The 17,977-nt window shown below is 33.3% G+C and overlaps 1 protein-coding gene across 1 annotated transcript in view; it reads left to right on the top strand.

Moving 5' to 3' along the window:
- Positions 1–17,977, top strand: part of LOC119833656 (proton-coupled amino acid transporter-like protein pathetic) — a 41,841-nt gene that overhangs the window by 19,430 nt on the left and 4,434 nt on the right. The window contains exons 5-8 of the mRNA XM_038357764.1: positions 614–698; positions 6,629–6,873; positions 11,891–12,103; positions 15,818–15,987. Of these exons, the coding sequence (XP_038213692.1) occupies positions 614–698; positions 6,629–6,873; positions 11,891–12,103; positions 15,818–15,987 (713 nt within the window). The remainder of the gene's footprint in view (positions 1–613; positions 699–6,628; positions 6,874–11,890; positions 12,104–15,817; positions 15,988–17,977) is intronic.

Raw genomic sequence — 17,977 nt, 5'->3', positions numbered from 1 at the left:
ACAGATTCGAAATTCAAATGTAATATTTTTTTATAATTAAGTGTAACAGTATTTATGGCCAGACTAAGTATATTAATACGCATCAAGAAACTAGGCATAGGAAAGTATGGAATCAAGTCGAATTCGGTGCTTTTAGTTAAATGTTATTGGGTTCTGACATTCACATTACTTAACTTTTTACTGCTTTGACGTGGAATTGTCGAATATTTTTTTGTAAAATCAGTTTCAATTACTATTATAAATGGTAAGGAATTGTGTTTTGCGCAGGTACGTTTTTGCCAACCTGATATTATTATTAAAACAAACAGCACATTTCCTAAAAACAACATCAGATCATTGGATAAAACATTATTAAATTATTTTATTTACTTCATTATTTTCTATATATAACTATCCTCATGTAATTTACTTTGAAGTTTTAAATGAGTATAAAATTTTCTTTAAACCTAAGTATAATATACAGATAAATCTGAACGCTGTATGAAAATCGGCGAAATATTCAAATTATGCTGTTATTAATTCCAGATAACTTGGTCTAGCATAGTTGCGTTGTAGCCGAAACTATCGCGGGTTTGTGCTCAATATATTTATACAATAACTTACCCTTTCGCAGGCATTTCGCTGACTACGCGATGGCTGGTGTGTGCCTTGGAGGCACTAGCGTCTACGTCATATTCATTGCTTCTTCCTTGAAGGACGTGAGTACATTTCACCTGCAATAGCGGTAATGGACTGAGAATAATTACAATATTTTCAAATAGGAATTTATGTAAATCGTATGTATAAGTAGGGAGTTCTAAAGCATTAACTAAAGAAATAATAGTTTCGATTGCACAGCCGTCTGTCAGTCTGTCTATCCGTTCATCTAACATCAGGCTATCCCATTAACCGTTATAGTAATACTGTTGAAACTTCCATAGATATACTTCTATTGCCTCTCTAACAATTAATAAAAAAACGACAAGCAATTGTCAAGGTTAAGCAACTATCGGAACGTTCATAAATATTAGATGGGTCACCAATTTTTTTGCGGTTGCTATTTATCTTATTTGTACGGAGGCCTCAGTATCGATATATCGTTGAAATAAAAATCTCCCCCTGAGAGGTACCTTAGAGGAATTTTTTTTACCTACTTATATGAGAAAAATTGTTAATAAGAGAAATCTGCTTACGCACTCCCCAACCGCGCCACATTCGACGTATATTAAAAAACAAAATAAACCAAGAAACATAAATTGGATGAATTGCAAGAATATTAGGCAACTCATCTTGCTTAATATTTAACAATTAGAAATAGTTCAACGTTTCTCCTTAGACTGGAGAAGTACCGAGACTGAAACTATGTTAAAATTAACGATCTAGAAACAAATTATCGAATATAAATTATATAGATAATATGTGATACTTAATAAATTGAAAATACCACGGATATACACCTCAATTGTATTTTATATACATAATTATTACGGCGCTCGTACTACAAAACGAAAATGATACCTCTTTAATTCTCCGCTCGGGTGGGACAACTTAAAAAAATACAAAAATGTCAACTTGATCGGACTCGGGGCGAGCAGGAAGTCTACACTAATATTATAATACCTACCTACTACTTGAACAAACGGATAAATTGCTTAGTTAGTAATTAACTTTTAACCATACTCAAAACTCGAAAATGACGGAGCCGATTTTGAAAATTAAGATTGGTGTGTCGGATGGTCCAGCAAAGACTTAAAAGATAAGAGAAGAAAATTTTTCAAACTTTACGAATAATGGTTGCCTTCTTTTTGAATACATATTATAGATACTTTAAATTCTGTCTCAGTTTTTCAAAGCTGATTACGCTAAAAATACTCATGACATACTCGTCATATTTTTTCTATTTGACAAATTCTTAAAAGTCTAACGTTGTGCTCTTTTGACTGCGCGCCGACCTTTTATTTGCCAGTAAAAATCAAATCAAATTAATTTTACGTCGTCTTTATATCTAAGTTTTAATTACATAATCGGCGTATAAAAACCAATAAGATCGATTAAGCATTGAACACCATGGGTGAGACAACCCTCCAGCACAACAACTTTTTAAGAAAGTAATGATTCTTTAAACCAGATTATATAATAGAAATAAAAAGCTTAAGAGATAACCTTTCTTAAATTTATTTTTTCTGAGCCAAAAACTTTAGTTTTAAAATATAAAGTCCACAACAACCGAGCTTATCCTATTTTTAAATACACATAATTATGCGAAACTTTAAACGTACTTGGGACCTTCCAACTAAGTTTATAATATAATAGTCTGAATATTGCCGCCTCTGACAAGAAACGTATTGCATAAATTAAAACTCGTTAATTATATGCCATTCTGTATTACTGACTGCTTACTTCTCATAATAATACTACTGAATCCTTTGTATGAAGCAAACGCAGCTGTTTTATTCAAATAAAAGTTGATTAAATAAATGACTAATGAGGGAATCTATACTAGGATTTGAGCCCCGGGTAAGCCCGCGTAGTCAAAGTTCCTATGGTTATGAGACGGTTAACGCTCACGTCTCTAAGTAAAATCGCTCCGTTGCGGCTTGAAAGATGGATAAACTAACAAACACACTTTTGCGTTTCTATTATTAGTAAGCATGGATTATAACTATTCATTAAATCAAACATGTACACGTACCAGTAATTTGCAACAATATTTCCACGACATAATCTCGCTACTAGTGTATTCTCTTTAATCTGCGTTCTGAACTGCTCTGACCTTATCTGTGGGCCAATGACTGACTGTTTGTTGCCACGCGATATTCAATCTTACAGCGAGCAAAAAACGTTTTTAAGATAAATATAACACAACATCTCATGACGTTTACGCTTAAAGAGATTGAATTAAATTATGGTGTTTAAATCCAACTAATAACAGTGTCTATCCTAGATATAAATTACTTGCAAAGTCGCAATTATCTTTTCATGCAATTATTTTAAAAGGACTGCGGTGTCGGATTTTTTTTTATATTATGTATTTTTAAAGTACATGATATATAATAGTTTAAACTAGTTTATCGCCCCGGCCAGACTCGGTTAAGGAACAAAATGTTACTACACAGATTGTTATAATGTAGCTTTCCATTGCTGAATCAATTTTTAATATTAAGTGATTCATAGTTATATAGTATTTGAAATTATTCATTGCAAATGTACACAAAATGAAAAATTTCCATTACATAATATTTGTGCATACATATTCCTATCCCCGGCTTCATCTTATATAGATAAATATTTAAGATAGATTTTTGTATTTTTTGTTTCCTGTATATGTAACATTAATTGATTAAGAATGAACGAATTTAGCAAAGGGTAAAGATATTTTTGTATCATTGAAAAGTCTATCCATATTATTTCCATAATTAAACATTATTTACGTAATTTATACAGAGATTCGAAAGCACATTTTTTTGGCCTTTTCAGAATTATATTAGATTTGTTTAAATAGACAGGGCACACCGTATTTATGATTCTGTATACATTTTTTTTCGGGAAAATAAATGGTTTCCATGCAAATTTAGATTGACAGTGTTCATAAATCGTTCACAATTTTGAATATTATCAGAGCTGAACCTTGGCTGATCCGAAACCACTTCACTGTGTCAAACAATATTGTTTTTACACTAAAACATTATTAATCACAAAAAATAAAGCCTACGTTACACCTGAGCTATACTACTCGTGAAAGAAAGACGTTAGTACTTCCTACTAATATCATAAATGCGAAAGTTTGTTAGGATGTGTGTGTGTTTGTTACTCTTTCACGCAAAAACTAGTGAACCGATTGCAATGAAATTTGGTACTTAGATAGATGGACAACTGGAATAACACATGGGCAACTTTTATCCCGATATTCCTACGAGATACACACTTACGCAGGTGAAACCACATGGTGCAGCTAGTAGCCAATAAACACAATTATTTACGTATATCGCAAAAAAAGTGGAGTTAAAACGTTTAATTTAAGTCTAGTCTGTCCGAAATAGAGCTAAGGGCTTAACGATATTTGGACCTATAGCGCTCACACCATCTACTCAATCCTATTTCATTATCTTAATACGATTCTCAGTTAACCGACGTTCCTTAAATGTATGGAGGTTATGAATTCTTGTTACTTCTGTGGGTTTTTAACTGATTGAGAAAAATATAAATGTAAAATGAAGTAACAAATTATACTGTTTTATACAATTCTAGATGCTCGTCCCGGCTTCGCCAAATTTCATCAAAATCCGTAAAGTAGTTTCAGCATGACTGACGAACAAACAAACAAACTCTCACATTAATAATATTAGTGTGATTTTATTGGATTTTATTTTATTATTAGTACAGTTATAGCTTTCCACTCTTCCATAAATGTGAGAGTTTGATTTGGATGTTTGTCGGTTAATCACGCTGAAAATTCTAAACGAATTTCGATGAAATTTAGTATACAGACAGGGTACGTGCTGACTTGAGTGATAGGATACTTTGTAACCCGATTAAATGCTCCCTTGGGATAAAACAGGAATCCTGACATCCGGATGGAGCCGGGACGAGCATCTAGCCTTAAATTAATTTCACGTAATACGGAATAAAAGTTAAATGCTCTGAAATCAGGAATACTACACAAACCTGTGGTTTAAGGTCAAAGCATTTATACAGACAAAACGCTTTGTTCGACGTCTGCTATCACGATTAAGCCTTCTCTTTGTAAAACCAAAATTTTAAGTTCACATGAATAGCGGTGTATAATGAGAGCAATTAGGTTCCATATCTTATGTGGTTTAAAAGCATTCATTTAATTCATCTGAATAAAATATAAATATACCCAGATATATGATAATGTCCTTATTTTAACAAACCTATTAAATTCTTTTAATGCTTTTATAAAGACAATCAAAAAGCCAGACTTGAATTAAAAAGTTAAGTTCTGTTTCAAACATAATATATAAATATTGAAGAGACCCCTATTGAAAGCCAGCCTGGCCCTTTCTGGTCTGTTTAATCCTAAATTTAAATATATCAATAACCACAAAACGTGTAATCTAGCACCATTCCATATGGTTAAACAAAAAATTAACATATTACCTCAAATTGAGAGAGCGGATTAAAAAGAGAGGAATATTTCTTAACTTTATTACTTGGAGTAGCTATAGGCATAACCATGGGGCAGTGTTTTCAGGATTCAAACCTTGTAAAAAGTCATAAAAGTAAACATATCTCTCTAAACTTAGGAGAAAATTCCCTTCCAATTTATTCTATACCTTACATATTTATGGCTTGCTATGTATTACAATATTTTCCGAAAGGGTTTACGTATAGTCATAGAGGTTTTTTATAACTACACATTTCGTATTTATGCCATCGAGTTAAATGCTATTTGAACGTTTTTCTATATTTGCTCAACTTCGCTCAAAACCTCGTATCTCAAAACTTATTTATCAGCCACTTTTTCCAAGCATAAAGTAGTTGATTTTCTCTTCAACTCCGCTTGGAATGTCGTTTCAAAAGAGAAGATTCAAAAGCTCGATCGATTATAATGTATTACTGTGCTTGTCTATTTTCAATTACAATTGTTGAAATTCTGGAAATTGGCAACAAAATATTAAATTATTGTAGGTATGTAAGTTAATAAAAAAAATTATGACCACATAGATAGAACCAAACGTTGCGTAACGCTTAATTTTTATATAACGGCAACAGAAATAATATAATCTCTAAACTTTGATGTTCCTCGAGAAAAAGCCTCACAATAATCAAATAACAGACAAATAAACAGACGGACAGCGAAGTCTTAGTATGAAACCCTAATAAAGGAGTGTGAATACATCAATACACATTCTAAAACCATAATAATCTTTTACTCCGTCTGTAATCCGCGGTCAAAGCATCCCGAGTATTATGATGTGAAGTAATAAATCATAAGAGTCCTTTTTGTGGCCTTGCCTTCCTGGGCCACTGCCCACTGAATACGGAACAATCCATATCAATCATATTTATTTATTGCATTATCCCTCCTTCCCGATTATTCCTTTATGATTTTATAGATAGTGATTTTTTTAAATTCTGTCTGACTCTTCTTGACGCTTAAACTACTGATTTGAAATTTTATACTGGGATAGTTTGTAAGCGGGAAAGGATAATACAGTTAATGTACCACGGGAAAAGCCCGGGTGAACCGCTAGTATTATACATCTAGTGTCAAGTTCCCGTGTATTAGTTTGATTATCTGTACGAGTAACCGTGACCTGATTCGTGCCTGAGCATATTAAATGAATCTAATATAATATAGCTAGGATTTAAATACTTATCATGTTTAAGTGGAAAATAAGGCAGTTCATCCAAAATTTGTTTTGTGACTACGACATTGCGAATATCTACTTCTCATATTTAATCATCAACTTCTGGCAGGCTTCAACCGTGGTAGATTTTCCTCTCTATAAGAACCTTCCCTGTGCCTTAAGAAAAACGTTTAAAAAAATAACCGAATTGATCGACTTGCTTTTTTTTTATTTGTTTTTTATCCCTAATTTTCTTTGCACATGTTCATAGCCGCTTACAAAAACGCTTGGCTGCCTTGGCTAAAAAAAAATTACTTAATATTATTCTGTTTCAGATAATCGACCACCTAGCACCCGACAGGCAGTACTCCATAGAGGCGTATTGTGGCTTCCTTCTTTTGCCCTTAATTCTCATAACACAAGTACGCTATCTGAAGTTCCTCGTGCCCTTCTCCGTTATTGCCAATATCTGCCTCGTAATGACCATTGGAGTGACCTGTTATTATACGTTTGTCGATCTGCCAGATGTAAGCAATGCGAAGTTGTCTGCTGACGTCGGGGAATGGCCTTTGTTTTTAAGGTAACCTTTAACATTTTTCTGTTTATGGTAAACTTTGAACTAATATGTTCATATAATTCTTTCTTATTACTGTGCCCCGCGGTTTCACCCGCGTAAATCCGTATCTAGTAGGAATATCGGAATAAAAAATTGCCTATATGTTATTCCAGTTGTCCAGCTGTCTACGTACCAAATTTCATTGCAATCGATTCAGAAGTTTATGCGTGAAAAAGCAACAAACACACACATCCTTACAAACTTTCGCATTTTTAATATTTGTAGGATGAAAAGACCGATTATTGAAACGAATTACCACAAGTAAGTATGATAAATAAAATATTCCTTGTACAATTTTCCCATACATTCTGTAACTTTAAGTATTCAGTATAACTTCTACACAAGCTTTCTAACGCGGCATTGCCAGCTTGATCAAAGGAAATTCAATATGTTATATATCATATAACTTTCGGATAATTTACTTAGTAGTAAATTGATTTTAATACGTAATAGTACTTTTTCCATCAAATATATTCGCGAATCATTAAGCTCTCCAGTTCGCCAGTCACACTGTATCACTATATAATATAAAATGAAGTCTGTGTGACTGTACGCTTAGATCTTTAAAATTATGATTTTTATGGATTTTTTTAATTGATAGATGTGATTCAAGAGGAAGGTTTATATATATTAATGTATAACAAGTTCCACGAAACTTTTACGAATTTAACGCGTGATTAATTCGCAAAAGTGGGCAAAAGCTATTTTTTAAATTGAGTATTAAACAAATTACTTATATTTAAATATTGAAAGATCGACATCGTTAATGACAAAAAATATAGTGTATATAAATGAACATTATCACTTTATTTATGAACAATAATTTGCAATTTAATGGTTGCATTAATTTCTGGCCGAGCGAGCTTGGAATTCTTTGCTTAGACAACACAAACTACACAGGGTAATACCCACTATCTCAAATGTTGAATAATAACATTTTACGAATAACTGAATGTCAACCTTTGTTGAGATTAATTACCCTTGTTAAATGATTCATAGAATACGCGAAAATGTGACGCGTCTTATTATGAATTGAACTATTTATGCCTATGGCATATCTTCTTATATTGATCACTATTACAAATATATTATATGTAATGATAGCAATAAAATATCATAGGAACTATTCTTATATTAAACTGTAATATGTACGAAAAGACGAGCTAGAGAACATAATGCAGAATCTAGAAGTTTGTGTTTTTGTATGGATATTATGTGGGAATCAATCAATAAATTCATGGCATTTACAAAAATAAACATCAGACTTTTAAACTATTTCAAATCGTTCCCTCAACTACTTATTACGACTAATTCATCTACTTCTCAACAAAAAATATTAAAGTCAAGAAAAATACAATTTATATAACTTCACCTTTCCAGAATACCTTTACAGGAAGCTAGTAGATAGTATAATTCTGACGGGCTATAACTGAAAATATGAATTTAATTCAACACATAAATAACTCTAAACAAAAAGTCACACAAATACTGCACACGGAAGAGTGATAACCTCCAATTACCGTCAACAAGAACCCAATACGGTAAAATAAACTCACATTTGAGGCAGAAAAATCATACAACAGCCTACCTAAAATTATTAAAGAGAACGCTTCAATAAATGCATTTAAAAATAAACTGATAAACTACCTTACTAGTATCGAGACCTCAAGTGTATCTATATGAATTATTATTATTTCTAATATGTGTAAAAAGTTATTTATGATCTTGTTTTGCGAGATAATCTTTTAACCTTTAAACCGAATTCCTCTTCAATATGTTATTAAAATACGCTAGACAGAAACCTAAAATAAGCGCTATCGAATTCAAAAAACGTTCTAGGATATACAAATCTAAGGTAATATTCGCTTGAACGAAGAAATTTACATCTAAACCGAAGCAGTAAGTCAACCAAAATAAATCTAATTTAACGAAAGATGAAGCTCAAAGACAAGATAATTAATTTGATTTCAGCGGTATTAAATAGATTCCTTGAGAAAATGAAACAAGAAACGCTTCCAGTTTTTTACAATCCGCCTGGTAAGGGCTTAAAAGGTTATAAATTATGGGGTTGTTGACAAAAAAAGTCAACAAACCCATTATTTATAACCAGTCTATAAAAGTTCTAAAATATTTTTGGAAAGATTCAAGTGTCCGCTTATAACATTTTAAAATAAAAAATTACAAGCGACCGGTGAAAAAGAGGAAGAAAAAAGTAAGACCAATAAAAAGGTATAGTAATCAGGCTCTCTCAGCCCCTGTGTCTCCGCATAAAATATCACAACAATCCGTCGCTCTGTGTAATAGAACAATGAAACGATCAAAGCTTTACATGTAAACGACAATCTTCACGAGTCTTTATTTAATTTTAAGTGGTTAATGTTATAACAAAGGCCAACTGACATTTTCGACCTGCAATGTAACAATTTATTCTCATACAAAATATCTTAACTGTCACAAGTTAAATCGGTGAGTTTCGTGAGAAGCCTCTTCCATAACATACATACATGTATGGATGTAATACTTACACTTACATGAACATAAAAGCTTTACATTATATGGTACCTACAATAATAATCCTAACAATTTCTATCAACTATGGAGTAAATGACTCCAACCTCAAAATATTTCATTATTCAATAGATTTTCCTGTACCCAGTTATTCTACCGCTAACGCAATTGGCCTTAATGGCGTCGCCTGTGTTTACACTGTATGCACTAGCCCTAGTAATTAGCTTGTTGCTTGTATGAAATACCACGCGAACAAATTGGCTCTGCGTGTGTACAGGATAAGAAATAGAAGGATATATTAATCGGCCCTCTTATTCGGCATCAAAAAGACGTAATGCGATAACTTTCTATATTTAATGCCTTAAAAATGCTTAGACATCTTGTGATGTGAAATAGCACGATTTATACATACTGAAATGTGTTTTCTATGCATTGAATAGGGATAATATTATATAAAAGTGTGTTTGTGTTTGCCGATGTGTTTAGAATAACAACTGCCTCGTATTTTTTCTGTGAGTGTCTAACTAATTTTGATTCAAACCTTTGCAATATGTATTAGCATCATCATCATCAGCCCATATACGTTCGCACTGCTGGGATACAGGCCTCCTATGAGGGTTCAGGCCACTGGCCAACTTCCACCACCACACTGGCCAAGTGCGGATTGGCAGATGTCACATGTCATCGAAATTATAATTAATTCTTGGACAAGCCGGTTTCCTCACGATGTTTTCATTCACGGTTTTGAGTTGCAATTTGTATAGGAATTATAATACTATTCAAATGAACTAAAAATAGGATATTGTGGGAGTCGAGCACGCTATTGTGGGAGTCGAGCACGCTTCGGCACGAATTGGGCCAGCTCGCACCGGGGAAGTACCACACCCCCACAGAAAACCGGTGTGAAATAATAGCTTGCTATTGTGTTTCGTACGGTGAGTGGGGGAGCCGGAGGCCCATATCCTTTTCCTTACCCTTCCCAGTCCTTTCCTTTTTTCCTCTCATCAATCCTTTCCTAATCCCTTCCCAATTAAAGTCGGCAATCCATTTGTAGAGGCGAAAGGCCTGCAATAGACCTTACGCCTCTTCAAATGGTCATGGGCGGTGGTAGCGCTTTCCATCAGGCGACCCACCAGCTCCATTGTCGACCATGACATAAAAAAAAAAAAAAATAGGATTGATTCTGCACCATTTTGTGACGTCATTTATGCTTACGCGCTTTATTTCAACTGAATCAGACTTATTAGTAATATAAGTTTATTTGAGCCATATTTCATCTTGACATAATAACTTTGATATTGATACCAAGTTCCATAGAGAATTCTTTGATACAAGAGACAGGCAAAGTAAAATGTACCATTATAATGGAAATGCAAAAAGGATTTCTAAGTAAAACTTATTTTTCAAATGACATTTGACATAAATGTCGTTGACGTTCCAATCCGTAGTTGAATTTTAGTACCATGAAGAGTAGGTACGTATTGTTGATTATGTATTACCCGAATTTATGATTTAAAAATTTTAGCACATTTCGATGTCAATTTAAAAGCGAATGTTCTTTATTTAGCATCAAAATAAGAAGCCTTTGACGGAGTATATTAATCTTTTACTATTACACATACTTCTTTTTAATATATACGAGTATTAATTCAAGTATTTCTTTTGCTTTATGTTCAGGATACATTTACTCCTTTGAACCTGATCCAACTGTCACTCATTTACTAATTAATAAATTAAAATACAACTAACAAACTAAGTAAAACTAAGACTAACATTCTCACCAAATCCATATTGTTACTTCATCTCTACTAATATTATTTTTATTTATTTTATTTTATTTTATTTATAAAAGGTACCTTACAGCTAATTTTACACTATCTGATTAATTATCACAGTAATAACGCCAATAACAAGGTACACCAATAGCTGGTTAAATATAAGTGACAAAAACATTTTTATTTCTAAAAATATTATTTTAAGTGCAGAAAACTATAATATACAATGAAAACTGATATTTTTATTATAATTGCGATAATAACTCGATCGCTCTGTCTGTTTCTTCTTCACGCCTAAACTATAATAAAATTGTTAAAAGGATAGTTTGTTACTGGAGAAAGACGTTTTATTCCCGAAATTTCCACGGGGAAGGGAATTATGTTAAAAACCTCAAACTGTGTATATTTCCTTTGACGAAGCGGACTAAGTACAACATTCCTACTAATATTATAAATGCGAAAGTTTGTAAGGATGTGTGTGTGTTTGTTGCTCTTTCTCGCAAGAACTACTTAACCGACTGCAATGAAATTTGAAACGTAGACAGCTAGACAACTGGAATAACATATAGGCAACTTTTTATCCCGATATTCCTACGGGATACGGACTTGCGCGGGTGAAACCGCGGGGCGCAGCTAGTTTTATCATAAATTAAACCTTCCTACCTATAATGTAATATCAACTTTTCCTGCCGTTACAGCACAGCAATATTCGCAATGGAAGGCATCAACGTTGTTATGCCGATTGAGAATGAAATGGCTAAGCCCGAACACTTTCTGGGGTGTCCTGGGGTTCTCAACGTCACGATGGTAGTGGTAGCGGCGCTGTACGGCGTCGTGGGGCTCTTCGGGTACATCAAGTATGGGGAGGAGGTCCTTGGAAGCATCACGCTGAACCTTCCACAGGAAGATGGGTAACTAACTCGTTTATTGATATTGTATTGTAAAAGGAACTATTATACTGATATAATGTTTAATTATTTTCCATAACTGTCGGTGTGTTTACATATAAACTATTAAAAAACCATCAAAAATCTATTGCGTAATTTTAATAATCTAAACATGCGAACGAAAAGCGACTTCGTTTTATACTATGTACGACTTAATTTTATTTACAAGATTATCAAAATATATTCATAACTATGTTGGCTTCTGTTTGCTAAAAATGAATTTAACAAAGTGCTTTTTAAGTTTATTGACACCATCTTATTAAAAACGATCATTCTTTCATAAAGTTCTCTTGATATATCAGTCTGCTTGGTTGCAAATGGCCCGTGATATTAAGTTAATCCAATATCGTATTTAAATGCAAATCTGAATATTATTTTATTTTTAGTCCGCGCGCGACGCAATATTAAAATACAATATCCTATTAATTTGTTTCAATTCGAACGTGCGAAAATCACCGCATTATGCTCCGTATTCAAAACAGGTTTTAAGCATTCTCAATTGAAAGATTTAGAAGACTTAGAGATTTTTAAACGACTTCAAAAATGGTGGATGGAGGCTCTGAATTCGTCGTTATTGTTTTTATTTAATTTCCTGTTTCATCAAACGCCTGGCTTGATTTCGTATTATGTTTTTGATTGAAAGAGCCTCCTAGTTAATCCCAAGATCATCAAGTCACGATCTGAAGATGGATATCTGAAGATACCTACGACATATAATATGAAGCACCGACTTCTTACCTGTTGTTGGCGGTTTAGATTTTTATCGAAATAGTTTATATGTGCAATATAAAAGGTTATTATGAAATTCATGACCTTTCTTTCTGGCTTAATTCATGCCGAAGCAGGCTCAACTCCCACATTAATAGATGAAACGTTAACCTTTTATTTATTATACATTTTATTCCATCCCCGTAAGAAAATGCTAAGAAGCATTTGGACGGACAATAAGTTCTAATGGGATTAGCTTCCTAAATTTATGAAAATTCCTTATTATTAAAACCGCATTCAATAGGTTAATTAAACCTTTGAAACTCATCTGGCAACAAGCACAGCTAAATAATATAATAGATACACCATTTCATCGAGTCAAAATGTCAATTTGACATAATGCATTTTGACCAGATCGCATTCTTTAATTTAAACTTCATGCACTTCAATACCCACACTACCCCGGAGTGGGCCTCACAGACTGAGAAAAAACCCTTTTTAAATCCTTCCAAAGAGGATCTCGTGAGTGCAGTTGGGAACGAAACACATGAATACGTTTCGTTTTAAATTTTCAACAGATTAAAAAAATAACAAGTTTATCAATTCGTTAGCATTTTTTTATTTTATTTTTATCATAACTTCTTTTGGGTGAACCGATCGTTATAATACTTTTTATTTTCTTATAAAGTTTTAGTTCTGACAATTTGAAAGCGGTTCAGATATATGTTAAAATATATATAATAATAAAATATATAAATTTGAATAATGGTGATTTGAATATGTGAGAACGAACGATATAAAAAAATATTTTATTTTCTGGATCTTAACAAACATAAAAAATCTATTCCCTTCAACTTCTTTCTTAATTCAAATTTGTACCAATATTCCGCACCAGAATAAAATAAAGATGAATTTTCACAACCGCCATAATTGTTTTATTAAAAATAAAATTGACGAAGCGAAAGCTTAAAGCGGCACCGTTAAGGGCCCAGCGGTTACATAACTTTTATGCGTCGTTTTATTGGCGCCTTAATATTTCAACCGTTTAATAAATGTCTATCGTAAAATATTAGGAATGAAATTGTTTGATTTAAATATGAATTATTGTGAAAAATGTGACTATTAAAAGCGAAACCAATACAGAATGCAAATGCATTTTTAAAATGAATACTGAGAATCGTACGTAATAAAAAACTTATTTGTTGTAAACCGAGTGAACCGTGAAACAGTTGTCTGTATAAATATTACACATCTTATTGTTAATTTCCATGTCGTTTTGTAAAAAAGGTCCTTAACTACCGTTGTTAATGGCTAATGGCCAAAAAGAACACTAATTGCTACAAAGCTTTGCCAGGCTGCGTCGATCAGGGATTAGAAAAAGGTATTTTATTATTCCGTTACACAAAAACAACAGGACTGGCGCTAATAGTGTACAGAAAATGACGATATTTGCCTTCTAAGCTTCGCTCGCGTAGTCAAAGGAAAAGTCTCGGTTTTACTCGCATAAAGCCTGCTCCCATACGATTTCCAGGATAAAAACTGTCCTCGGTTTTTCAACTATATTTGTACCAAATTTCAATAAATTGGTTCAATGGTTTAACTGCATAGCACTGATAACATAATATTATACTCGTAGTAGTAATGATTTAGTTGGATAAGTTTTAATAATTTTTTGTCTTTGTTTATGATATTTGAAAGAAAGAGAGAAAAAAAAATACATTTATTTATACAAGGTAATAATGAAAATAACTATAATTTGTTATAAAAAGAATAAGCTACAATAACCTAGTATAAAATAGTGATCCACTCAGTGTATGAGAGTCTAAGCCCATTGAAGGAACTTAAGACTGCTAACTGAAAAATCAGTGCTTAGACTCTGTACTCATTTTTATATCTGAAGGTAGGTAGACTACTTTTTATCGCGAAAAAACATGTCATTCCAATAACACATCCCTTTTACGCGAAGTTTCTACATAAACACGATGACCAAGTTAGCCCATAAGATCTTTTTTCTGAAACATGTCAATCTTTCATTGGCCATAATGGCAATTGCTGTATTTATCTGAATTCCTATTTCAGTGTAAGTGCATCATTACAGAACTGGGAATATGTTTTTTCAAACATTGTTCTCAGAGAATTATGGCATACTTGAACATTTGATATGTCAACAATAAATACAAATATCTTTATTAAAAGGCTATTTATATTGGAAAATTGAATAATAACTGTCACATTCATAATGTTAACAATTAAATTTAAATTTCGTTGAGGTCATTAGGACAACCTGATATCTTAGTTTTGAGATGGTACCTGTAAACTCTTAACAGAACCGTTCAAATATATTTTTCGGGCTATCTAAATACCGAAACGTCTGACAACTTATGTAAAATGGGTCGAGGGATTGACGCGATCCCTTTATAAATAATCGACAATAGGATGAAAATGCATGAGATGGATCGAACTGGTCATTTAAGATCCTACTTATATTATAAAGTTGATAAGGATCGAGGGACAGGTGGTTGTTTGATACAGCAGAACGGATTGGTATGAAATTCATAACACAGAGGGATATAGATAACTAAAGGGTCGTATGTGGGGGTCACACGCACAGCACGCTTCGGCATGTGTTGGGCCAGCTCGCACCGGGGAAGTACCAAAACCCTCGAAGACCGGCGTGAAATAGTAGCATGCTACTGTGTTTCATTTGGTGAGTGAGGGAGCCGGAGGCTCTTGTCCTTCCCATTTTCTGTTCGTAGCGGCATAGTCTGCAATTGACCTTATGCCTCTCCAAATGTGGTAGCGCTTACCATCAGGTAACCCACCTGCTCCATTGAGGACAATGATATAAAAAAAGAAACAATGAAAAAAATCCGAACATGCCAAACTTTGCAAATCTCTGTGTCAAATTAAGAAGAATTATCTACTTACTATGCCGTTAGATATATATTGATATATTACTCTTTATTCCAGATTGGCGCTAACAGCCAAGATATTGGTTGCAGTGGCAGTATTCTTTACATACTGCCTGCAAATGTACGCACCCATGGACATCTTGTGGTCGCGGATAAGCAGTCGAGTCAGCCAGAACTATCACAACCTAGCCCAGGTCCTAGTCAGAACTGCAAGCGTCACTCTTACTGGTAATTATATTACGAATACTAAGAGAGTGGAGATTAAAGATAATGTGGCATCTGTTTTTTATGTCATAGCGGGCAACTGAGCTGGTGGTTCGCCTGATGGTAAGCGATAAGCGATAAGCGATTACTACCGCCCATGAGCATTCGCAAAGAAGAGGCACTCTGCGAATGCTGCCCGTTTTTAAGAGGTAAGGGATAAGAAAATAGATTGATTAATGGAGAGAAGGAATGGACTGGGAAGGGTGAAACTAAATCGTGCCTCTGCTCTCTATCTAAAAAGATAACATCAAATACATAATTTATTAAAGCAAAAAGTAGTTTTCTTTTAATAAAATGAACATCCGTTCTTAATATGAAAAAAAAAACAGAAAAATAAAGTGACATGTATCGTCAGATAGGTATATTTTAAGGGTCTCTAATTAAGATACATGCCGGAACCTTTTAGGACACGAAGGATTCAGAAAAGGGACCTGGAAAAAGCGCTTCATTGTAACAATAAACATGACTCAATTTTATTTGACTCCCGTTTAAATAACAAACTTGATTGATGATGTTCTTTTAACGACGGTCTAGGGTCTAATTTTAAAACTGTCCTTTTAATTAAACGATTCGTTATCCAATAATTTCATTATTAATTATCGTATCACGAGAATCTGTAAAAAATAATGTTTAAGGAAATGGTTTCCAGTAGGTTCATGTATTTATTGTATTTCTACATTGCTTTATTTCAATGAACGTTTATTCATACTAAAATAGTACAATTATTCGGTCGACATAACAATTTAATGTCGCAGAAATGTTAGATATGAGTCCGCCGCTTACGTATAAAGCTGTCAGTTTATTACAAACGCTCGCAGTATTACGCTGAGAAGTCGGAATCAGAAATGCTTGATTTGATTAGGGTTTTATTTTAAAAACTACACAGTAACCTTGCGAAGCGGGCAAATACAAAACTGCGAGCCTTTGTTAGCTGACATGGCTGTTTGAAAACGAACTAAATTGCCTGCAGCAATATGTATTACAATACCTACCTATTACATGGTAAATTAGATGAGATAATATATAATTAGCGTAGTGTTACAAATTTGTAAAACTACTAAATAATATACGAAATAATTTTAAGAAGACAGGTATAGAGGTATGAGTATTCAGATTTCAATTTCAGTAAATTTTTGAAAAGCATATTCTTAGTCCATTCTATTCTAAATACTATTAAACTTTTTTTTTCTTTATCTTATTATTTATTTATTTAATGAATCGCCAAATATGTTGCTAAACGTGAAGACCCAATAAGGCTATTTTTTAACGTTTTTTATAAGGCACTAGGCTATAGAGAGATAATCCGTACCACGGGGGAAGTGTTATTTCAATATATATTATATCGCTGATATTAAAAGTTTATTTGCGTATTATACACACACGTTTAAAACGGCACTTAAACAAAATAATTATTAACGGCACCCGTAACTCTCGTTGTATATGAACCTAATAATCATTTAACAAACATTATGTCCAAATATCATTTGCGATTTGCATTGAACCCGCATTTGTATGCCAAATTACGACACTGCCCACTTTAATGTATATCCATTTCATCCATTACTTACTATAGTTATGCAGCTTCAATTACAGACCGTAAAAGTGAAGCCCGTATCCCTTAGTGGGGTATGGGGTAAATAATATACATCTGTTTCACTGATCGACTTTCTTTTTGGACAAGTAAGTGATCAGCCTTCTGTGCCCTGTCAAACCGAGACATTTTACCGGGAATCTAACCCAGGTTTCCCCTCGACCACACCACAGGGAACCCTCAGTTCTACGCTCACGCGTTAACCACCTTACCAAGGCGGCAATCACAGACAGTACCGAGCAGTAATTCAAAAAGTTTTTAAAACAAATATTACGGTACGAGCCGGCCTGTATAAACATAGACAAGTTATAATAAAGATGTTATTGTCAAAATATAACCTTACTTCGCACTATTTTCGTTTAT

The sequence above is a fragment of the Zerene cesonia genome, chromosome 17, assembly GCF_012273895.1.
Source record: "Zerene cesonia ecotype Mississippi chromosome 17, Zerene_cesonia_1.1, whole genome shotgun sequence".
In the NCBI taxonomy this organism is placed as follows: domain Eukaryota; kingdom Metazoa; phylum Arthropoda; class Insecta; order Lepidoptera; family Pieridae; genus Zerene; species Zerene cesonia.
The sequence above is the reverse complement of the archived record's forward strand: the minus strand, read 5'-3'. Positions and strand labels throughout refer to the sequence as shown.